Source organism: Python bivittatus, unplaced genomic scaffold, assembly GCF_059951505.1.
Source record: "Python bivittatus isolate LINGU-HERP-01145 unplaced genomic scaffold, Pbiv_v1 ctg000700_np1212, whole genome shotgun sequence".
Classification (NCBI taxonomy): Eukaryota; Metazoa; Chordata; class Lepidosauria; order Squamata; family Pythonidae; genus Python; species Python bivittatus.
The window spans coordinates 64,224,166-64,249,303 of NW_028277098.1; the positions used below are offsets into that span (position 1 = coordinate 64,224,166).

The window sequence follows — 25,138 nt, forward strand, 5'->3', positions numbered from 1 at the left end:
TAGTGGGATATTACTCTCCAGCGAATGCTAACATGGGCAAAGCAAGGTTATAGAGAGAAGGAATCAGGATCAAAATGCAAAGAAAATATATGAAGGAAGAACAAATGGGTTGAAAAGAAAAGTAAAATCAAGAAATTACAGAAATTGAGAGCTCCTTAAAAATAGAGAATTGAGAACAAAAGAATATTGAAAGGGAAGTCTTACGCTATAATGGAAGCAAGGGTGGTTTGCAGCGACAGAAAGATACGGGGAATAGTGAATAGTATTGGCCTAAATTAGATATAGTCATGTTAAGCTATGTCTCATATTTCATGTCTTTGATTTCTTTTGCTTAATAATTCCAATTTTTTATTTTTTATTTTGTGTGTGTGTGCTTTGCATAATTTTATTTACCTGAAAAGGGAAAAACAGGATGGATATGCATGTAGGTTAAAGTAGTGTGAAACCCATTTAGTGGTTCCAACTAGAGAAATGCTCTCTTTCACTAATATATATAGCTTCAGGTTGTAGCTCACTTTTCTTCTTCTGATCCTTTTCTCTTCTAGGATCTGGCAAAACTGTTGCAATTGTTTTTGGTAAGTACTTACGGACTGAACTACTGTTATTGTATTTAATACTTGATAGAAATGAACACAGAATATTTAACACATCATTCCTTCCTTTTTGCCTTTAGAATGGGCTGTGCCTCCCCCCCCACGCCCACTTCCTTTTAAGGCAGGATCTTTTTCTCCCCTCACAATTTTTCCCATACTGTAGATGTTCTTTTGGCTATTTTTAAAGATTTTATTCCCAGGGTATATTTGTTTCTAGGTCAAACCCAGGGGAGAATATTTCAACTTGAGAAATTATCTTGGTTACACATTGTTTTGTTTTGTTTTTAATTTTTATTATGTCAGGGTTATTTTTACAGCTGGAGTCTCTTATAGACAGGAAAAAAAAGCCTGAATGTTCCAGAAATCAATCAGTTCCATGAGGAAAACTGTATTTGTTTCTCCCCCCCCCCAAAAAGAGAACAAGTCCAGCTCTATGTTAAGCTTATTCTTCAAAGTATAAGTATCTGTTTTCAGACTGAATAATATTATAAGTTATTTGTTTGTGTATGCGACATATCTGCCACCTCAATCTTCATAGATTCTACATGATTTGCAAATATTAAAATAGCAAGAAAATATACATTTTAAAAGTTCCATAATGAAAGTATAGCAAATATTGTCAAATAATAAGAAAAGTATACCCTATATATATATTCACACATGTATATATGTGTGTGTGTGTGTGTGTGTGTGTGTACACACACACATATATATACAGGTGTCTATAATTGATCCCCAAAGTCCTGGAAAAATCAGTTTTTATTAGTTCTGGAAGGCCATTGCGGTGCAGGCCATCCTTGACTGGGGGCAAGCTAACCCTAGGTGAACTGCCACCGAGAATGCCCCTTATCCATACCCCTTCCACTGCAACTCCTATTAGGTAGGGACCCTTCATGGGAGGTATCTCGCTATCCAAGAGGGATGGGCAGGAACAATATGGGAAAAGTGATCCCTTAGATACCCAGGCCCCAAGCCATACAAGGCTTTAAAAGCAACCAGCACCTTGAATTGCAGTAGGAAACACTTTGGTAACCAGCACAGAATTATGGTAATTGGGAAAGACAAGGGCATAAGTAATTGTCCTCAGAGCATCCTATTCCAGGTAAAATTGCAACTGGCAAACCAGTCAAAGTTGGGCACAACACCTCCTGACCATAGCTTCTATCTGTTCCTCAAGCAGGAGCTGTGTGACTCTAGAAGATCTAAAGTTGCAAATCTGTTCTCTCTAGGGGAGTACAACTTCATTAAGAGTCAAAGAATCTGGGAATCATAAGGCTTTTAAATTAATAATAATTTAGTTTAAGTCTCAGCCTGTTTCTCCCCAACTAAACCCTGACAGCCTCCAGGCATTGGGACAGGACTTCTATCACATCTCTTCCTGGGCCAACTGGGTATCATCAACATATTAAGGATACTTCATCCCACCTTGGCAGATGAACCCTCCCCAGTAGGGTTCATGTAGATGTTTAATAGATTAGGGGAAAAGACCAGGCCCTGGGGCGCTCTATAATAGAATATCTGGGCACCTGACCTCTCTAGCCTACCACCATTAGCTAAAACCATCTACTCAGGTAGGTATGGACCTACTGTAACAAAGTGTCCCCAGCTCCCAACCCTTGCAGGTGTCTCAGAAAACTGTTGAGAGGTCTAGGATGGCAAGGGTGATTGTACACCCTCCCACCACGGGTCATCCATGAGAATGACTAATGCAATTTCTGTCCCATGTCTAAGACTAAAGCTATATTACCATGCAGTCGCTCTCCTCTCTCTTAATTATCGAGCCTACCAGTTACCATCTGGTTCTGACACAGCTGTGGTCAGAGGGAGCCAGGGTCGCTTCCTCATTATTCTCTCATTCCAGATATTCCAACAAATCTTTAGCTCTATTCCAGACTTTCTCCAAGCTGTTAGGTGAGAAGTTCTCACTAATTTTTCCTCTCTGCAGTTCTCACCAATATTAACAGTATTGTAGTAACTCTGGGCATTAAATAAGAGGAAAACAACTGTAACTGGCAGAGACTCCCACACAAACAGCCTCCAGTAATCACTTACTGTTTTTGGTGATAGGTTAGTGTGAGCGTTTCCTGGCTCTGTTATAAATGTAGCATATACCTATTATTGAATTAAATTGGACATCAGGGAAGGTGATCAAGTACTGAAGGTACAGTCCTTGATGCTACGTTTATTTATCTATAATTTGGTTTTATTCTTGTGCAGGGTGATGGTTTGCCACTCATCAATACCTTTGTTATATTTGACATTTTTTCTATGAAGATTCTATGAATCTTGAAGCGGTGCTTCAGATTCAGTTCAGAATGTGTACAAGCATAAAAGCAGCTATGTACGACTCACTAAAGCAGCTGTGTCTGATTCCAGGTGTGCTTAGCAGAATCTGAAGCTTCCCTCCTGCAGTCCCATGATCCTGGATAAAAGATGTAGCACTTTAATTAGTCTCAGATGGGTGCTGAAATTACGCTTTTGTGCATTCTGAAGCATCTTTTTAAAACAGTTCAGATCCCTGTTTTCTGCAGTTGGATGCTTTTGTGTATATATAGAGAGAGTATACTAAATGTCAGGCCCCATAGGCCAATCAGAATATGTCTTATTTATTTTCAGAGAAAAAGTTACTAAATGTTCAAAGGTCATGCAGCAAACAAGGAAGTGTTGAGGAAAAAAATGGCAACCAATTCAGACATTTAATGTAATTTGTATAATAAGTTGTCTGTGGGGCTTGACTTTTGGTACCCCCGTATATACAATGGGGTGTGGGCGAGGTTGTCTGAAACACGCTTTGAAAGTACTGTTGGAAGTCTGTATTTGATGATTGGAATATTTTTGAACATGGAAACTATCATTTTATCTTATCTTTTTCCCTTCAAGGAGCTGTCCTTGCTGTTATAGTTCTGGGTGCTTTAATTTTTGCAGTTGTGAAATGGGTCTTTCCCAAGGGGTGAGTCAGCCAAGATATGCTGTCTCTGATTCTTTCTAGCTTCTTTGTAGCTGCATGAGCAGCCATCTCTCAACTTCCCTGTGCTGTCTTTAAAGCCTACAGTTTCCATGTATATGTGCTTTGTGTCCAGAAGTAACACCTGTGCTGTGTGCTTGAACAACTACAAAGATCTGCAGCAAAGGAGGAAGAAGAACAAAACATTATAGTTTGTCTAGAATGGCTAATTTGAATTTTATCAAATCCCCAGCTTTGGCGTTCTGGAGTGACAGAAATTATCTGTCCCTATGTCTATTTGCTGTTTGTTCAGCTGCGGGCTTGGCAATGTGTTGTTGAAAAAAGTAAGATTATTAATATTGCCCTCATCTGCTGAAGTCAGAGACACTTGTAATTTGTGTCTCTGACTTCCTGGTACCCTACTGAAATGGAATCATTGGAATGGTTCTCTGTGAAGTTTGTAATGTCCTTCTGGAGCAGCTTTTAGTCTGCTTGCAACTACAGTATCTTTCTAGACAGATTACAATGGAAATCTGGTCTTATATAACTTTCTTGCTTGCTTGCCTTCTGTCTCTGCAGGAATATTCTTTTTGATACAGCATTATATTAACTTTATTTTCATTTTCATATACAGTTATAGGATGTTATAAGCACTAATTTAGATTTGTTCATAAATTGATTTTCAAATCAGTTTTCTTAACTACAGGTACTTTGAGGAGTAATGGCTTTAACCAATATAATTACATGTGCTTACCTTTACTTTTAAAGAGCATATAGATGTAATTTTTGATAAGGAATTGATTAATATTCTTGGGAGTCTTATTAGACTAAAACATGTACAATCTGGAAAGCTGTAATGTGATATTTTGCAAAAAAAATTACTGTGGACTCTAACAATTGGATTAAGTTAGGAGCTGTACTTGGTCTTTGAACTTTTCAGCCATTTATGCAAGATTGTCTCCAGTTTTAGAGCTTGACACTGTTAAGTACTGGATCTTTCCTTCTTGAATCCATTTAATTTTTCTAATTTCTAATTGAATATTGAATACATTATCTCCCCTTTAAATGTCTTTCAAACCACAACATTGCCAATCCTTTCAGTGCTGTTTACATCCTTGTTTTGCTAGAAGACTATTCTATAAATAAACTGTCTTCTGTTTTCAGGTTTTCTATTAGCATCATCCAATTTGCTTGTGGAAATTAATTATATTTGGGGGGGGGAGGAGTCCTCATACATGAAGATGTGTGAACAATGACTAATTTAAGCATGTGCCCTGGAGAAGTTTTGAGAATGCCTGTTTTGTTTCCTCCATTGATTCGATTTTGCCCTCTTTGCCTTCTTCTTCACTTCTTTATAAAATTAACTAATTCAAATTGTACAGTTTGATTCCTGATCAAATGTTTTTAATAACTTGAAACCAAAAATATCCTTTTGCATAATGTACATTTTGTAACAGCTCTTATTCCAGAGACCTGTAGCATGCTCCAGTTTGGGCACCTCAGACTTCATTTAGGAATTATCACTCTTGCTCTAATTAACTATAACCACATTAAAAATATTGAAATGTTGTTTATTTTTAGATTTGCAATTGCTTTAGCTCCAGGATAACATCAAAGAATCATTCTTCAGTTAATTAATATCATCCACTTAGGGCTGGAAACTTGTATAACTTATTTATTGCTCATAATAAATAGCAGGAACAATCGAATATTCATTGGCTGGATCCAATGAGACTAAACATGAGGGAATGCACTGTCCTCTCAAAACAGAATGTTCAAAATTTCTATTAGTCCTGGTCCCATGTTATTATAGGATCATCTGGCTATGACAGAGGCCCATTTAATCTGACATAAAATCAGTTTTATTTAACCTCCAAAAATATGCCACCTGTACTTCTTATCACAGGCCAAGTGAGACTTTTGTCTAGGAAAATACATACATACATACATACATACATACATACATACATACATATATATAGTTAAACATCAGAGGAAACAGTATGAAGTTCTTTATCAGCAGAGCCAGAAGCACAAGGACCATAAAATTCAAGATCTTATTAAAAACACACAAATACATAACAAATAAATGCATTATCAATGAGGATAGGAAATTCCTCTTGTAATTTCTAAGATTCTGTATTTACCTCAGGCTAGCATTAAAGATAAGCTTACTGAAATCTGTCTCTCTTTTTTAGATAGTTTTTTTTAATGAGTTACTAAACACATACCAGGGAACATACTTCAAAAATCCAAATATATCCTGTAACTAATAAGCTTATGGATCTACACATATAATCGTATGGTATTCTCAGTGTTGAATAAGTAGCTCACATCACTATTAAGAGTAGTTTTTGCCTGAGTTGCAATGCAGGACAGCGGTAGAAAGGTAAATATGTGTTCTAAGAGATGTGTCATAATTCCAAACTGTCATTCTTGGAATTGCATAAGTAAAACATTTTACTGGTCAGTTTACCAGCTTAATTGTTTTCATAATTCTGAACATGGAACATGGATTTTATTGCCTGCTGGATTGTTATGACATCCTTTTTCTTTCCAATCCAGCAGTCCAATGTGATGAAAATTTGAGATTGAAAATGCACTGGACCCTAATGGGAAAGGCAATTGGCCAGTAGTTCAGAAGGCTGCTGTTTGCTCCATTATTAAGCCCCTTTTCTCCTGGCCACATGACCTAGGGCAGAATTGCTATTAACGGATTGGAAAAAATTCTAGAAGCCATGCTCTCATATTAAGCTTGTCTTTAATAGTGCACCAGAATGTAAATCAACTCAGGCACAAACTCCACCATAATGGGATTATCTCTTTTGTTGCCCAGATTCTGGTTTGCAGATAATGTAGCCTGCATCCAATATATATTTTATATTAAATGGAAAGATTTATGGAAAGATTTATTCTTGACAAAAATGCATATATCCAGGGTAGTACTGTATCTGTGGTTCCTTGAATTCCTAAAATTGTCATGAGGGAACATAATTATCTTTATATATTTTTCACCTTTCTGATATTCAGCTTTTAGTTCAAATGTGTGGTTCTGCCATGGATAATAAGAGTGAGAACATTTAAATACTTTTGTCAATATCAAGACATAAGAACCTAAACTTTTGTATGAACATTTGTATTTCAGAATCTGCTAACATCTCAAGTATTCCTTTTCTTACACATAAAAAATGTAAAAACATTTTACAGCAGTCCCTTGCTGCAAATGTATATATAAGTGTTGGGTATATGCACTATAGTTATATACTTCTTCACATCTCCTCACCAGCAATCATCACCCAGAAAAGCAGAGATTAACACCTAGATTATCACCAGACATACCCTAGTCAAGGAACTACGTGGGGGGGGGGACCCATCAACACAGGCAGGGCAAACCACTGCATATAAACAGAGAGCCCCACTCCATTCTAGCACTGAAGATGTTACTTAGCCGGCTAATGAAACGTTTGCAAGAAAACAACCAAGCTCAGAGAACCCCAAGGACTCAACACTTCTTCACAGCTACCCTGAAGACATGTATTGCATAAGTATTAATATGCCAAGGGTTCTCTAAGTATTATACCTCCCAACCTTCTCATCACTGCCATAAATCTGAGCTTCAGTGTTATCATGTAGACAAACCTTAATTTTGTCTGAAGACCTTGACTTGTGAGATTTCAGCATTGACGCCATACAGCTTCCCCAGGTGTACAAAAGAGATGGTGATTTGTGATTAAAGAGCAATTGTCTAAAAACATATCGATTATACTATTTTTTCTGTACTAGATCTATTGTGGTGCTTATAAAACAATTCATTTTATGTCAAATATACTGCCACTATTAATCTAAAATACTTTGGTTTCCAGAGTTGGATTTTCCTAAGATGCATTTTCTTTTATCTTACAGAATGAAATATATGTGCATTTTGTTTTTTGCTTATTTCCTAACAAGAGTAAAAAAAATAATTTTTGGAAACTTCTTTAAATTGCATGTGTAAATATGAATTTAATTTTTGTGTTGTCTTTTACAGGAAAGCTAACACTCATCCTGCCTCTCCTGATGCTTATCGAGTAGTTTCAGATAGAGATATGCCTTTGGAAGAAAAACAACCAAAAGACTGATCTGAGTCCATCGAACTTCTGCAATAAAACTTCAGTAATCTTTCAACCATTTCCCACTTAAGAACTGAAAATGGGAACTTGGTGAAGATTTGAGTCAAAAGCTTTAGTTATACTCATAGTTCTACAGTGTGGCCATTGGATGAAGCTCTTGGCGCATGAAGCAATCATCATTTGATCTAAAAAAATACTCCTTTTGCAGATGCTGCTTCTAATTCTAGTAATTTGCATTTAAATCCTTTCAGAGTATCTCAGCGTGTCTGCTTCTATATCCCTCAGATGCAGAATCTGAGGGGAGCCGCCATGTCTCTACTTCAGGGATGATGCATTATCTTGTTACCAAGATATGACTATTCTTGAATGGAAGATTCGGCAAGTTTCTGTATAGTTCTCTTAACAGCCTGGCTCTTAAATCTGCTGCTGAGTTCAGCAGCATGGCACCAAAAGAAAAGTTACCTTGCTTCCTGAGTTTTAGATTTATGTTAAAACAGTGAGCTGTGCCTGATCAAAATTGCATTCTGTTTTATATTTTAACAGTCAACATAAATTTTGCAAACTTAAGGAAATAAATTAAGGGACACTTTTGAGACACGTGTCTTAGTGAGGAAGACTCAGTTTATGTCATTGTAATCACTGTGATGAGAAAGTGTTGTGTTTTGACTGAATGGAGCCCAGCCTGTAATATTCAGCCTATGTGTTGGGGGGGGAGGGAGGGAGTAATGAAACCTGTGTTGCAATGCCCTGTGTGACATTGCAACACACATTCTGTCATTTTGGCATCAGCCTGGCTAGCTGTGGATGCCTGTGGTATTCAAGGAATAGTTTGTTTGCAAAAGTTTTATTTGTAAACCTTATTGTATTCCTTCTTATGTGGGAAAAATGAATTAAATGTGATGTCTGTATATAAAGAAATGTCTGACAATGGTAATATTAAAGGTTGAATTGAACAGAACACTTCACTAGTCATAGTTCTACTTAAATCTTTGAGGAGCTGATGGTAGGGTAACCCTTAATGCTATCTGTATAAATATTTACTAGTTATACACTGATGCACAGTGCAGTAAAAAATAAACCTTTGTGAGCAGAACTGAAGTCTTACTACAACAAAATAGTTTTTGCTGATGAGTACCCTTGGTTTTAATATGAATGTACTAGAATTGTGTATTTTGAATGGAAGGAAAAAGCAGTTTATTTTTCTTATCACTTTAGATTGATTTAGTTCAAAAAACACAATAAAGATTGTTCCAAAGATTGCATTTCTTAAAACAAAGGCTGTTTTTTTGAGGGAAGATCATAGGATTTTCACTGTTTAAAAATATGCACAGCTACTAAAAGGCAGTTGAAAGATGACTGACCATCTCCCTATTACCAGAAAGAGACAGTTTGGTGTAGTGGTTAAGAAACCAGGAGACGGTGAGTTCTAGTCCTGCCTTAGGCACGAAAGCCAGCTGGGTGACTTTGGGCCAGTCCCCTTCTCTCAGCTCAGCCCACCTCCCAGGGTTGTTATGGGGCAAATAGGAGGCAGGAGGATTAAGTATGTTTGCCACTTTGAGTTTTTTTTAGAGAAAAAAATGTGTATATATACGGGGAGGGGAGGGAGGCAGGATAAAAGTATAATAATAACAGTATTTTTCCAGAAATGTCATCCAATGTACAAATAGCTAAAGCTTTCCTAAGCCCCAAAATGTTAACATTTTTAAACAGTAAGAGAAATGCAGTTGTAATGATGAAATGGAATTGAGCATTTTATGGGATGATAGCATAGAAAATGCTTATTTTAGCCACTGGATTCTCACCTCATGCTAAATCCTGATGTCATTTGATATTAGTTTACAGTGTTGTGTAAACCCAGTGGTTGTGGCTTATTGAAAAAGTAAAAAGCCAGTTTTAGTAGAATGTGTGAACCCATTATCAAATTATTTTACTGCATAACTGTAAATTAAAAATCTTCTTAAGAGTAGCTTCTATTGGCTGCCACACTTTCATACAAGCTTAGCATCTCATTTGCAAAGGAAATAAAGCAAATCCCATGTTAGAATTTACAACGCAAAACAACTTTCCACAAGAGATTTTATGGCAATTATTAAATGTAGGCTTACCAGAAGGTCCTCCCTATTGCATCTAATCTAATTGGGAAATGCAGTTTGGTGTATGTTACTATATTAAATATTATTGGAGGATAAATTACTATATGTGATTTTTATTCCAACTTTCAGATATTAATTTCTCCTAGTGCTGGTTTTTAAGATTAGTTTTTAAAATACGCTTTTAACTCTTCCTATCCAAATGCAGTGGGAACAGCCTTGATATAATCCAGAATTTTATCTCACCTCAGAATAAATGGATAAAGAACTACTGGGGTGACTGGAATACATGTATGTTGTAGGTATGGGTGCTCAGAGCCTATGCTTCTGAAATTGATCTCACACTGGTAAAATTGCAGGATGTGCAAGACTTTGGTTTCATAATGTACCAAGAAATAGCAAGTTCTGTTGTCCAAATCTGGTTCCTCTGGGGCTTTTGGTGTGAAAGCCCCCATTTTATTTCCTTGCTGCTACTGCTGCTTCCTCTTTTGCATTTATATATGTGTATGTACCCATGAGTTCTGCCACTAGCTTCATAGTCATCACTGAGACTGGAACAGGAGCAATGATTTCTGCCTGCACCCTCAGCCTTTTGTTTGCTGCTGCATTCCTGGCTGCTCCTTTAGAGAACCAAGGTGAGAAGCTGGAAGTTGGATGAGCTTCTATAATGTTAACCTCTCTTTATCAACCCCCTCTCCCCACAAACTTTAAAAATTAGCTGTGTATTCTGCTCCAATTCTGATACTACTTTCTTCTGAACTTTGATCCTCACCTGGGAGAAAAGAGCTTGTTGGAAGCTCTTTAGAGGTCAAAGGCAAAGGAATTAAATCTCACCTTGTGTTCAGTTCCTGTTTCACAGTGATTGAAGACCCTTATTTAAATACATTCTTTTCTCAGTTATGTCTCCTGCCCTCACTTATTTGTATTCACTGGAGTTATGCCTATTGGACCTGGCCTGCAAAATTACATGGCAGATTATCTCTTTGCTGTTCTCCACTGGTTGCCTGGATATTTGCAGCTCACGTCTAATGGCCTTAAATCAAGTGAAGGTTTCTGTTGTACTAAATTATAATGCAGGTTTTAAACTGATGAACAGCATAATTCTGAATTTAGTAGGTGCGTTCATAGATCTAATAAAATTAAGAGCTGCCATATTTTCTTGGCAGTTTTTGAACCCATTACTATATTGTGTCAATACTAACCCATGAAGTATTTTTATGTTCTTCAGAGAGGAGAAATTAAACTTGAAATTAGGTTGATGATAGTTTCCATTTCCCTTTCTTGGTCTGTTTTTAGCTGCGGGGTGAATTTAATTTCGTTCCACCTTTGCTCCTGTAATTATGCACAGTCATGTAACTCTTAACACTGGTCTTCATCCTGGCTGATTTTAAGATGCTACTTTTAGTTTTCCTCCAAGCCTTACTTGCCTTTTACCTCTCTTATTAGCTTGGCAACACTTTAAAACTTGGTTTGAAATTAAGGAGGATTAATTTTGTTGTATTTAAAGCCTGTCTTTTCTCTAGAGCAGTGGTTCTTAAACATTTTGATTTCAGGACCCCTTTACATAATTAAAAATGACTGAGGACCCCAAAGAGCTTTGGTTTATGAGGGTTATGTCTATTGATATTTACTGTATCAAAAATTAAAACAGACATTTAAAAATATTTATTTGACTCTGAGGACCACCTGAAAGGTTCTTGGGGACCCCCAGGGGCCCCAGACCACACTTTGAGAATCACTGCTCTAGAGCAATGGTTCTCAACCCTTAACCCCTCTTAAGTCCCATCAGTTACAGCATCAAAGAACCTGAGTCTACCATGATCCTAGTGCTTCCAAAGTCGTATGTTTACAGTACTGAATTATTATATTTACAATTTATGGTATGCTTTAATAGTTTAAATAGAGTTTCAGTGACTCACTCTGGGTCCTTCTGAATCCCCTCTATAGTATAAAGTGAAAATCGCTATTCGGGATGCTCAAGATGTCATATCCCTACATTTATGTAGCTTCCCAGCCCTGTCCAGTAGTTTAAACTGAGAGGTACGGATTGGTCCAAAACTTCAATTGAGCTTCATGGAAGAGTATGATTGAGAACTGGGTCTCTCCAAACCTTGTCCAACATTTTAATTCATTAGAAAGAGAAGCCATTTTTCTGCCGATTCACTTTTTACACAATTCTGTTGGTTTATTTAATAACCTCACTGTCTTAAAAACACACTGATGCACATACTTTTTTCTTCCAGCAGTTCCTTCTCCATTTTATCCTCACAACAATCCAGTGACATAGGTTGGGCTAATATTCAGTGACCCAAAATAAATGGAATAAGGGCTTGAGTCATCACCTAACAGTCTAGCTACAATGCAACACTGGCTGCAATATGCTTAGCATGCAGGCTGAATGCCCTCCTCATTACATTTTCTTATATGAGGGTTGTTCCAAGAGCCTTTGATGTTTTCTGCTGCCCTTTTCAGCCCCATTTCTAGCCTTCTGATATTCTACTTGAGCTGTGATGACATTAACTCTACATGTTATTACAAGAATAGTCACATTACTGAATTATAGAAAGACAGCAATAAATTGCTGTTTTGTCTTCATCCTTTTCCTAACATTCCCCCTTTTGCTTCTTTTACGCAACTGCATGCTGGGTTCATGTTGGAAATGAACAAATCAAGATCCCTTTCTTGGTCAGCATGGATCTAATGCCTATCTCTTTACAGTTAGGCATTACACTGGAAATGTGGTTCAGTCTATTTCCTATGTTTGGAGGAACATGTTTATGGAAGCAGTCTCGAAATTTGTAACCTTTTCATAAAAATATCTCAGGTTTTGTTTTGTTCATTATATAGTGCCTTTTGGCCCTTTAATCAGTAGCTTTTAGGTAGTAGACACTTATAGCTACAACCACAGACAATAAGGCCTGGATATTATCTTTTCTTTAATTAGATGTAACTATTTTTCAGGCTTTACAGGTTCCTTCAACAGGTTTTGCTTTCTTTTTTCATGAAACTTTTAAATTTGAAATAATGAAAAATAGGCTATTACCTTCCTTTAGAGAATGTGTAATCTCTGCATGTTTTAAATACCAGCTTTATATAACCATTAATATGTGTTTACCATTAAAATTCCAATATACTGAAATTATCTTGGTTTACAAAGTAAAAGGAAATTTCATAGAAATTGATGTAACATGATATTGCTTATTCCACAATGATAGTACATAAATATAATGTAGCCTGGGCTTTCTAGAAAAAGACAAGCCATTTCTCATAGGATGAGGCAAAGTTGCTGAGCATCTTTATAAATGCTTCCTTCCACATGTAGAAATTGCTCAGGCTAGAATCTGAATCTTGGATAGTAGGGCGTGTGCTGGGTGGAAGGGAGACTGTAGAGAATAGAGAGGATGGCCTTGATGGAGAGAGAAGGAAGATCCATTACCAAGGCAATGAACAGATAAACATAGCTTAAGCTCATACCAAGGTAGAGATTTATGAAAACTCCTAAGATAACTCCTCCCTGTAATTCACATGGAGATAAGAGGGAGGAGGGGAAGCACATTCAGATTTGCAAGATTCTGTTACTATAGCCATTTTAATAAAAGTAGTTTTAGGCCTACATGGTATCTGTTTCTTGATCTGGTCTACTTTGCAGGGCAGATGAGGGAGAGCACCAGACTAATTTAGATGGCACAGAACTGGCCCACCCTCTAACATTTTGTCTTGCTAGTTCCTACCCCCAGGGGATGTGCAAAATGTTCCATGCATGGGACAACTAGTTTCTAGTGTCCTGTACCCAGGCCAAAATAAATGTGTTTGATCCAGAGGAGGTACGAAAAGTAAGGCTCTGGAAAGATTAATAGGTGGATCAGTTTAATAGCCCTCACTAATGTCTTTGATTTCAAGTGTAGCATATCCAGTCTGCCTGGCCCCTTTGATTTTCACAGAACTCTTTTTTCCTCTACCTCTCCTAAGCTGCCACTGATGTCCTCATTTTCAAAAGTAGCATAAGGAGAGGTAAGGAAAGAAAGGTGCTGGGAAGAGGAGAGGTGGGGGTGGGCTGGTTGGTTATCCACCATCAAGCCCCTTAATTGCAGAGCACAATCCAGGAAGCAAGATTCACACAGACTTTCTTAATGAGTTTTAATACAAAGAATTATGGGTTAGAATACAGAATCTTGAGAACTGAGATATCCTTCCAGCCTTCCTTTATTATTAACTTCATTAAGGCATTATCTCTTTGAAGCTTTTGGAGCTTTGGCTGGTGTGGGTCTTCCGGGCTGTGTGGCTGTGTTCTGGAAGTTTTGTTTCCTAACGTTTCGCCAGCATCTGTGACCGGCATCTTCAGAGGGCAGGAGCACAGACAGGAGCAGTTCTCTCTGTGCCCAGGATGATGTGACCCTGTTGTGGGTATTTATAGAGATCAGCGAGGATGCCTGAAGGTGCCGGTCACAGATGCTGGCGAAACATTAGGAAACAAAACTTCCAGAACACGGCCACACAGCCCGGAAGACCCACACCAGCCATCGTATTCCGGCTGTGAAAGCCTTCGACAATACATTTTGGAGCTTTCTTCATCAAATGTTTCCATGACAAATGTTTCCATGACAATTGATAAGCCTGTAATGGCATCTCCTATCTGTTGATGGTTTGTCTTGAAAGATTCTCTCTCAATCTCAGCACAATCTCTTACATCCACATTTGAAGTTAAAAGGAAGACATTCTGGGATGATGGGCTGGTGGCCCAGCACATGGACCATGCAAAAGAGGAAGGAGACAAGAATGCACAAACCTTGCCATACTTGACTCATATGTCCCTTCCAGATTTTGTTTCCACCGAACCCCAGAACAACCAAAATCTTCTGGTTCAAGGATGGTTTGGCAGAATTTCTGAAGCACAATATTTCAGCTTCAGAAATTGAGGCACATTTTTTTTCATGTGCATCTTATATCTGCTTAATTCTGCCTGATGTTTGGGCCAGGTCTGACCATCTAAATAAACATGCAGCAAAAAGAAAACAACACCAGTGACCATATAGGAGGAAGTCATGACAACTCAAAATACAGATTCCTTATTGGATATTACATTATCTATCCATTCATCCTTCTCTGTGATAGAGTGGAGAAAGTAGACACTGTCTGCTATCCTGTCATGTGACCTCCCAAATATACAGGCTGTATTTATGACTCAGCCTGGGAAACAGGAGGAACCAGAAAAGGTTTTTCTTGTCCATGGGCTTGCACATGCCCCCCCCCCCCACACACATATTTCCCAATAGGTGCTGGAGGTAAGAGGGAGAGGGAGGTTGAAATGGACTAAGGAACTGTCAGGAAGTGATTAAAACAGGAAGGAAAAAAGTAAATTGGCTAGTAAGCAAAAATGGTCTTAAGCAGTCCCAGACTGACAAGGAGGAAGATTTCATGACAATGGATGAATCTGTCTGACGGAGATTTCCAGAAGAAATGAAGACAGAAGATCATGCTTGCAACTAGCATAAGAATTTGCCAGCTCAGATCTAATGCCCTTAATTCAAAGAATAAAAGCTATGTATATAGCAACAGTTAAAAATGGACATGTACTGGAATAGCAGTAGGAGCAGTATCTTGGGATGGTTGAGCAATTAGGCCATAAAGCAGTTTACTACATTCATTCAAAGCAGAAGCCAAATCAAGAGAATGGGGAGCTAAAGCTCTGTATCTATCAGCTGAATGCAACTTGCATTGCTATCTGAAAGAATCAGTCTTTTAAAGGAACTAATGCTTTTCTGTACTGGGTACTTTAGGAATAATATTTTTTTTAAAAAAATGAACTAGTTCACAAGAAGATTCTTGTATGCTGTCTTTTTATCAATCCTAAGGACCCCTTCACAGCCCCTTTTGTTAACAGATAAGTCTAAAGCTCCAGGTTTCATTCTGGCAAAAGCTGGCTTGAAACTCAACATTAAAAAACTAAGATCATGGCATCTGGACCCATCAGTTCCTGGCAAATAGAAGGGGTAGAAATGGAAGCAGTAACAGACTTCATTTATTTGGGCTCCAAGATCACCGCAGACAGAGACTGCAGCCATGAAATTAAAAGACACTTGCTCCTTGGGAGGAAAGCCATGGCAAGCCTAGATAGCATATTAAAAAGCAGAGACATCACCTTGCCGACAGATCCGCATAGTCAAAGCTATGGTTTTTCCAGTAGTAATGTATGGCTGTGAGAGCTGGACCATAAAGACAATACAATTAAATTGGCACCTACAGTATATCATCATTACATTAGTAATGTGTATTACTAATAAAAGTGTATTATTCCATTGACTTGAACAAAACCCAGACTTATCCTTACATTTTTATTTGTTAAAGGGACAGAGACTTCTTTTTAATTCAGACTTGAAATTCAGGGAGGGCTCTAGGAACTTCCTGGAATGAATCAGCTCTAACCTTATGAGTATGATCATATTCCCTTATACTCCAAGATATGGAGAACCACTTCTAGAACATAAGGGAAGAAATGGAAACTTGGTTGAAAATCGCATCTCGCAAATTTCACTGCTGTCTTTTTCTTTATCATTAGATAGCTGTGGCTACCCCCCTAGGTTATTTTCTGCTGAGTTAATGGATGAATATAAAGAAAAAGACTTCTTTCCTGTTGGATCAACAGTGAAATACAAATGTCGTCCAGGTTATGTGAAAGCCCCAGGGAATTATACTAGTACATGCCATGGAAACCAGCAGTGGTCAGAAGTTCTGGAGCCCTGTCAAAGTAAGTCTTTTTATATTCTTATTAAACAAATTCTGTAAATTTACACAAGGGAATAGATTTTTCTACTAAATACAGAGAGAAACCTTGAATCAGTTTTATACATTTTAAGTCCCACACAACATAACATGGTAAAGTAGAATTCCTCCTATTTTCTACTAGGAAAGTCATGTGGAAATCCAGGAGAACCAGTGGGTGGCAGATTGCTTGTAAAAGAAGGTTTTCTCTTTGGTTCCACTGCAAATTACCAGTGTGAGGAAGGGTAAGTTTCATGGAATTCAACACAATTCCCAGTGGTATTATTCTTCCTGTTTCTTTCTTCCTCCTTTGAATAGTGTAAGCAGAAATTGTCTGGTATGAACTCTTCAGGGTGGGGTGAGGGAAATCACATTTTCTTCACCAGTCATTGGGCAAGGCCTGTACCTCAGTGGGGAGGGTGAAGTTGCTTCTTTTGCTGTTGATATCATTTCTTTCAATCTAAGTTTTCTAAAAGAAGATCATCAGCAAAGATTACGAGTAAGCAGGATGAAAAGGAAGGACCACTATCAGGTTCATAGATTGTGTAAATAATTAGTAGGGTTGAACAAGTTCTCCCTTTTGATCTGTTTCATCTAGAAAAAATCTGTAGAAAATTTCTCTTTCCGATGTATGATTTTAAAGATATAGGACTTTTTGCCAAAACGAAGCAATCATAGAAACTAATTTCTCCTGCAGGCTGTTATTTTGGATATTTTGTTATTTTAGATACAGGCCATCTAAAGTCTTTGTACGAAAATAAAATGATACACTGTTTCTTCTGTTTCGATACAGGTACAAGCTGATTGGCAAGTCTTCCAGAAAGTGCATAATATCTGATAACAAAGTGGTATGGACTGGTGATCTTCCCCACTGTGTGAGTAAGTAGTACTATGCATCTAAGTAATAAGTAATAATATAAAAGTACACACTTTATTGCTTCTTGCCAACCTAGGTCCAGAGGAAAATGAATTAATTGAAAATGAATTAAAATGAAAAGTACTTTTTCAGTTAAAAAGACACAAAATACTTGCTTTAGTTGTTCATCTTCTGTTTCTTTATAGTTATTCAATGTTTTCCACCACCAAATATTCCCCATGGCAAACACACTGGAAAACATTTGGAAGATTTCTTCTATGGGACAGCTGTAACATATATGTGTGACAAAGGATATCCCCTTATTGGAAATGCCTCTATCTACTGTACTACTAAGGACGGGACAAACGGAGAATGGAGTGGCCGTGTGTATTGTGGAGGTGGGTTTTCATGTTCCAATCCTTGGTTCTTGTGTTGCTCCTCAAGCAAGGACCATTTAGTATCAACTGCTAACTGGGACCATTTAAAAATACTCCTGCAAACATTTCCCTGGGGACCCCACACTGACAAACTAGCTACCCCTATTCCTCAGCCACCCAAACTGAACCGAGCAGCCCATGACACTGGTGCAGAGTGATTCTGATTCTTTCTCTTCATCTTCTTCTGACATATGTCTCCTTTTCAGTGACGCAGTGTCCATCTCCTCAGATTAAGAATGGAAGGATTGTGGCTGGAATTTCCAGCACCTACAGATATAACCAGAAGGTTAGCTTTGAGTGCATTGGGGGCCACAAGATGGTTGGCTCCAGAGAGATCCATTGTGAAGTGGATGGTACGTGGGACCCTCCCGTACCTCTCTGTGAACGGGGTAAGTAATGAATCTGGATTTTCCATTTTTTACCAATATTCAGAGCTCTGATCTGTTTCAATTGTGCATTCCACATTCCTTCACTCACAGTTAGTGGAAAATATGGTCCTTGTTGCAGCCAGGAGAACAATTTGTATCTTACCCTTTTCATCTGATTATTCAACTGTTGGCAAACTCATATCAACAATATTTATTTAATACAAAGTATGCATTATATTAATTACAGACAAAAGAACTCTCCTCTCCTCTCCTCTCCTCTCCTCTCCTCTCCTCTCCTCTCCTCTCCTCTCCTCTCCTCTCCTCTCCTCTCCTCTCCTCTCCCCATTTAGGAAAAACACATTCAATGTGAAGCACTGCAAATATGTAGGTTTGGAAATTCCAGCCATCTGGCCCATTACTGAACTGTGCAGCAATTAGTGTACAATATAGGGTCTCTATAGACTCCTTTATTCTTGTCATGATAAAAGTTCACAACTAGTCAGTAGGTAAAGGGGGATAGAACAATTTAATACTCTTCAACTACAAACATTGTTCCTCTACTAGTCAGCGATAAAGACGATAGTGAGCTGTGGGCAATGCACTGAGAGGAAGAGAAATCATAAATTTATCTAGGTGATTAATGTTTTGCAGAACTTCCTCATGTTCTTTCCTTGATTGCTTTTACTGCCTTTGACCTTATAGCTATTCTTTATCCCTTTCAGAATTCTTTTATTGTTTTTAATCTCAACTCTTCCCATGCATTGACTTAGTCTCTCTGACCTGCAATAAAGATCTCCTGTCTGATCTCTCATGAGCATATCTCTGACCCAATTCTCACTCTTATCTCTGTCCATCAATACCCAGCTGAATCCTATCATGGTCTTAGGACAAGATCTGTTTCTACCTATGTTTATCCTCTGCTCAGTGAATTCGTTCTCAGGGAGGTCATTATTTTCACAGGGTTGGACCAAATGTAACTGTTACCCTTTTATTTTCAGTTTCCAGTTGTGTGACTCCAGACATTCAGAATGGAAGAATGATTAGATCCAAAGCAAATAATCAAACTCTATCAACAATTACATTTGAATGTGATCATGGCTACACCATGAAAGGCAATCGTACAATTCAGTGTCAACATGACAACACATGGGATTTTCCAGCACCCATCTGTGTCAGGGGTATGTAGTAAAGCTGGATTTCATCAACCCTTCTCATAATTAGAAAAACTAAGTAGTTTTTTTTTCCCTCCCTTTCTTGCTAATTTCTCGGTGAACAGTAAATGTGGAAGCATCCTGTAAGTTTGCAGCCCCTGCAAAAATGGAAAGGCAATTCCTGCTAGAGCACTTGATTGTTCCACGAGACAACGTGAAACATCCATCCAGGGTTTTTCTTGTTAAATGACAGCATACAGTGAGAAATGAATGCCAGTGCCCATTCACCCAGTCTGGAAGGATGCTTTGGCAGATTTCACAATCCCTTCTTGAGGGAGAACTGCTCAGACTTGAAAGAAATGTATTAGCCCAAAGTATATTCTGAATCTGTTTTTCTTCCCAATCTTCTCCCTTCTTCTTCTAGTGCTGCAATGCCAGCCACCCCCAGACATTCAAAATGGGACTCGCAGCAACCAGGAAAGAACAGGATTTCCCAGTGGAATGCTTGTGAAATATACATGCAATCCCGGATACGCTCTGATTGGAGAGGCAACTATTCATTGCATGGACGATGGCAGATGGTCTTCTCCTGCCCCTAACTGTGAAGGTACATTTCTTGAGATAAGCTGTATTGGCTACTGAAGTGGTGAGATACAGAAGTAGAGAATCAGTATTTACCCTGGTTTCCCCTTTTTTATTCAATGGGTTGCTTCTAGATAAAACTTTAATTTAAGGCTGCTTCAAAAGATGCTGAGGAACAAGATATTGGAAAATTTAGACCCAGAATTCAGTAGTATGAAAAATTCACTAGAGAACCCCAAAGTGCAATTGGTGCACTTATGAGGTAAAAAGAGAGGCAAGTGGGTGTTTTATTTTGTTTTTACAATTAGAAAGCTTTTGTTTAGCTAATTTCCTGTGTTCATAAGAGCTCAGTAGTCTTCAGGTGCATCTTCATAGGAATTATCTAAAAGTGGAATTTACCTTCCTTGGGTTGATGAGGGAATGAGATACAATGAATGCTTATTATCTCGTGTTAATTAGTCATTACTGTTCTTTCAAAGTCATTACAAAGAATTGATACAACAACTTGCATATATGAGACACTTTTTTTCTTATTGGAAGTGTTTGTCCACTTGACAATATTTTTTCCTTGAAGCTTCGGTAAATGTCAGGTTCAGCCCAAGAATTACAATGAGACAGTTCAGAAATCAGTCCAGCTTCTTTATTAGCTTGCACCTAATAGACAGAATCTCGAGAGACTAACTCTAATCCCCCCAACAACAGCAACTATAACCATCATGCCCTTAGGGAGGGGCCAGTCTCTTTCTCTTGACTTTCCCACAGTCCACCTGGGGGCTGAGGAGATGCTTCCCTTGGAATGTTTCTCCCCCTTCCCTGTAACCTTGAAGCTCCATTCCAGAATCCTCCCTGCTCATGCCTTCCATCACAGTAAAATATTTCTTGTTAGTTATCTTCTAGTAAGAGGCAGATACTTCAAATGTTATAACCTTCTTACTCCATGGCTTCTGGCAGCATACAAACTCTCCAGTGATGAAGGATATTGCCTTCATTTATTCCAGACCTGTTCATTTCAGTGAGTGTCCTTTAAGCTGAAGCACACTTATGAGGAAAAAGGAACATTTACTCAACTGGAGAGGCTGCTGTTCAACAAATTTCCTATACCAACAGTTCTCACCACTAGGCATGTTAAATTTTAAAGGCCTACAGTACAATATTTTCTTTTTATTCTTAGGGTGTTATATATTACTGAACATCTGAACATCTTGATAAAGTAACTTTTCCCCAGTTAATACAATAAATATAAGAAGGATGACTCTGGATTTTTTTAGTAAAGGAAATGAACCAGAGGTTTGAACCACAAAATCTGACAATAACCACTGAAATATTTTTTTTCCTTTTTTTTTTAATCAGGAGGCAACTGTGACTCCCCCATTAGATTAGACTTTGCAGAGCTCACTGATGAGTATAAGAAAATGAATTCCTTTCCTGTTGGGTCATCGGTGAAATACAAATGCCACCCAGGTTATGTTAAGCATCCTGGAATGAATGCCTCTGCTACCTGTCTCAGGAATCAGGTGTGGTCAGAAGTTCAAGAATTCTGTAAAAGTGAGTGCTTTGTTTTTGTCCCCCCACCCCCACCCCATTCTTGGGCATAGGACCCAACATCTTTCATTTTTTGAACATAATGTGAATATATTCATACAATATGTACAGTAGTTATAAACTTCAGTTTTGAATGTCTGGGCATAGGAAAGATATAATTTGTTTTCTTTTTTGCTAGAAAAATCATGTGGACATCCAGGAGAACCAGAAAATAGCAGGCTGATTGTATCAGGAGATTTTCTCTTTGGTTCCACATTAAATTATACTTGTGAGGAAGGGTAAGTATAGGCAAAACTAGTCAGGTTTTCATTTATTTTGCAATAAGACTGTTGGATGGAAATTTTCGTCCTGATTTCTCAGAGGAATGGCCTTTGAGTCAGGATCAGTTTCCAAGAAGAGTTTTATTATGGTCAGCTGAGCAGACACAGTTTCAAAATAGGTATGTGCATCAGACAAAGAATTTAGTAACTTTTTATAAGCTTTTGCATGCACATGTGTACTACTACCCTTTTTTTTGCAACCCTTTGGAAAGTTTCTTTGGAATGTTTCTTATCAGTTTTTTACCGTATATAGACAGCCACTCCCTCTTTCTAAGCCCCGCTGCGTACATGTCTCTCTTGCTTTAGCCTAATGGAGTATTTCTTTGCAAGCATATTTACAGAAGCATATGGCGTTCAGTAGATTTAAAAATATCCTTCTTCAAGAATATTCTTCCATTAGTAAAGGATCACATCCTTTTGGGAGCAAAGAGCTCAGATCAGACTTTCAGAGTATACCTCCCAGCCCTGATGGTAATGAAAAAGGTCTTCACAGAAGTACGGAATCTTCACCCCAGGCACACATGAAACACAAAAGCGTATCTCCCCATACATGGGCAGATACACTCATTCCTACTGACATACATGCTGAAGTACACACAATATATGCAGGCAGTCCTTTTGTGAAGTAGATACTTGCACTATAACACCTCTTCTCCATTGTTCAAAATTGCTCCATTTTTCTTCCTCTGGGTAACAAAATAAAAAAAATTGGAACTGTTTCTGCTGGAATGAAACTGATAATCAAGACGCTGGTGAAATAGTTTTCATTTAGCAGTCATGACCACTAAAAATGGAGCAAATTTGGATCTTTCCATTGAGATGTAGTTGAATAAGGAAGTTTCACTGCTTTGGGGTTGGTCCCAGCAAAAGAGCACATAATTGCCAATGAGTGACCTCGCTGTTTCCTCCTTGCCATCATTGTCTCCTTCTCACACTATTGCCATTACTCCTCTGTCACCCCACTTTCCCCACACCACTGCCCACATATCTGCCTCTCAGCTCGTTTACTCCTATGGTAATGGCTGTGGATGTTTGGTTCAGGTCACTTTGAGGCCTGAGAAAGAAACTCCAGTAAGTTTCAAAAGCTGACTGGACAAAACAAAAGCATGTAGTGAGAGAAAGTTCAGGAGGAAATAGCCAAAATATGGTTTGCTTTTGCCATAGTGTATTGCACAAGCCCAGCCATAGGTGTTTCATTTAATAGAACATGGCTTTATGCAAAGTGTGAACCCAGTGAAACTATTAGTTACAGGTTGCACATTTTCACCCTGAAGATAATTACAGACTTCAAAAGAACTTAATACAGGCAAATAGGATTGCACTTTAGTGTGGAATTATAGCACAATCTATTGATTTCTTCAATTTATTCTTCTTCCCTAGTAGATATGATTAATACAAGTCGCTTTTTTAGCATTTATGTGCCCAGGAGGCTATTTTACATTGAGAGGGTTAGATTGCTTGCCCAAACCAGATTGGGTAATTGAGAAAATATGTAATTAGGAACCAAAGGTAGGATATTGTAAGAGGAATCTGCAAAATACTGGCCTGGAAGGGATATTCTTTCCTGTAATAATTCCTTAACATACAAATGTATTGTTTGTTCTTTGTAAGTAATAGATTTTAACTACTTACAGTATATATATATCCAGGATGGATAGCATGTGGCCTTCTAGAAGTTGTTCAGTTGTAATTCTTATATTCCTTCTCACTGGATATTCTGGGGATGGCCGATAAGAAATTGAGCCCAGGAGAAAGAAGTGGTCAACCCATAATAGCTTCTGTTTTAATGCAGGCATAAACTGATTGGCCAGTCTTCCAGACAATGTGTCATATCTGGAAAAAAAGTAGAATGGAGTGGTGTCCCTCCTAAATGTCAGCGTAAGTAGAGCATAGTGTCATATTTTTTTAGCTAAATAATTATTCCAATGTGCCTCCTTTCCAAAGTCATATCATATCATATATATTTTGTACTTCTGTAAACAGGCATGTCAGGAAATTCAGAAAATGCCACTATTCTGGAGGGTGCCAAGGTTCAGCATAATTGCTTTAGTTGGGGATATGAAGCATGTTCATCTTAGTTGGTGATATCACTGTCAAAAGTGGGGTCCAATCTACCATTAATGTCTCTTGTGCAGGCTGCACTCCAGCTAATGAGTCTGATGTTAGAGTGCAGCAGTGCAAACACAATGTAATTCTATGGGGTATATGTACAACATGTTCTTGGTAGATTATCATAAGATCGTACAATGATCTTAATTGCTTTATATATATTCTCAATATGGAAAAATTATTAAAAATTTGTGAATAAATTAACTTTGTATGTATACATACAGGGATTAAATCTTTCAATCTAAAGAAATATTTGCACAAAATAATTATTATTAACCTTCTACCCCATTGGGAATTGATTAAATAATATAAATAAAAGTAAATAAATAAATAAATAGTTATTAACAAAGAAATTTGTGGCAGCTTAGTCTAATCATTTTTAATGTGGCATAAACAATCATGAACACAACTGTGCTGCAATAAAATTATTCTTTAAAATGCTAAAGAATTGTAGATATTCTTGCAATTAAATCCAAAAGTCATATTATTTGCCTGAATCCTTTTTTATTTTGGATTTTGTAGCAGCTTGTCATATCTAGGGAAGGTGAGATATGGCTTAAATTAAAACATAATGGACTTTTCATTGGAGGGGATATGCATGTTAATCAAATTTTATCTTAATGGGATAGAGTTGCACTTTTACGTACTATAATTAGTATGCACTGGGAGATCTATTGTCTACAACCTATCAGAAAAATCAGATCATTTCACAGCCTTTAGCACAGGTTTGGAGAACCTGTAGATCTCTAAATTGTACGTTGTTCAAAAACAGTTCCCATTATCTAAGGCCACTGCCAAGGATGGCTGGGCCTGATAAGAATGGGAGTCCAGCAGAATCTGGAGTCCAACGGTACTATTTCCCACCCCTCTTTTATCTGGTAATTTAGTATCCTACTCTCAAAGAAAATCACACAGGTTCTTTTGATTGCAATGGCTGATCTAAAATGCTAAAAGAGTAGATGGCTGTGTGTGAGCAGCAGGTGCCTTGGTCCAATGGGGAGCATCTGTTTTCAACATCCTCCCACTGCTGACAGGGGGCTGGGTTGGAGGGCTACAGTTGGGGAGTCTGAGGCCCAAGCAGACTGTGATCAAGCCATAGTGCAGATGTGGTATTAAATGACAAACAGAAAATAACAAAGTTCAGAAAAACCCAAATATCCAGTTCCTTCAGTCAGTCATTTCTTCTATTTGCATCACAACATCCTACATCAATTAAAGCTCAGTTCAGACATCCAAAAAAAGAAAAATGTGCATGCCACAACTCTCTTGATAAATGAC

General features: G+C 37.9%; 2 protein-coding genes across 5 annotated transcripts in view; both read left to right on the plus strand.

Moving 5' to 3' along the window:
* The window catches only part of LOC103058528 (complement receptor type 1-like), a 69,379-nt gene extending 60,775 nt beyond the window's left edge, over positions 1-8,604 (plus strand). For 2 of the 4 annotated variants that reach the window (XM_088154572.1, XM_088154573.1), the window contains 3 exons: positions 546-575; positions 3,474-3,543; positions 7,565-8,604. In XM_088154572.1, the coding sequence (XP_088010698.1) occupies positions 546-575; positions 3,474-3,543; positions 7,565-7,655 (191 nt within the window). In that variant the 3' untranslated portion in view covers positions 7,656-8,604. The remainder of the gene's footprint in view (positions 1-545; positions 576-3,473; positions 3,544-7,564) is intronic. The other 2 variants (XM_088154574.1, XM_088154575.1) reach the window with 1 other exon arrangement.
* A 148-nt stretch (positions 8,605-8,752) lies between these two features.
* Positions 8,753-25,138, plus strand: part of LOC103059413 (complement receptor type 2) — a 35,158-nt gene continuing 18,772 nt past the window's right edge. The window contains exons 1-11 of the mRNA XM_088154585.1: positions 8,753-10,378; positions 16,297-16,481; positions 16,641-16,740; positions 17,289-17,374; positions 17,558-17,749; positions 17,995-18,177; positions 19,155-19,334; positions 19,732-19,914; positions 21,240-21,434; positions 21,610-21,709; positions 23,544-23,629. Of these exons, the coding sequence (XP_088010711.1) occupies positions 10,251-10,378; positions 16,297-16,481; positions 16,641-16,740; positions 17,289-17,374; positions 17,558-17,749; positions 17,995-18,177; positions 19,155-19,334; positions 19,732-19,914; positions 21,240-21,434; positions 21,610-21,709; positions 23,544-23,629 (1,618 nt within the window). The 5' untranslated portion in view covers positions 8,753-10,250. The remainder of the gene's footprint in view (positions 10,379-16,296; positions 16,482-16,640; positions 16,741-17,288; positions 17,375-17,557; positions 17,750-17,994; positions 18,178-19,154; positions 19,335-19,731; positions 19,915-21,239; positions 21,435-21,609; positions 21,710-23,543; positions 23,630-25,138) is intronic.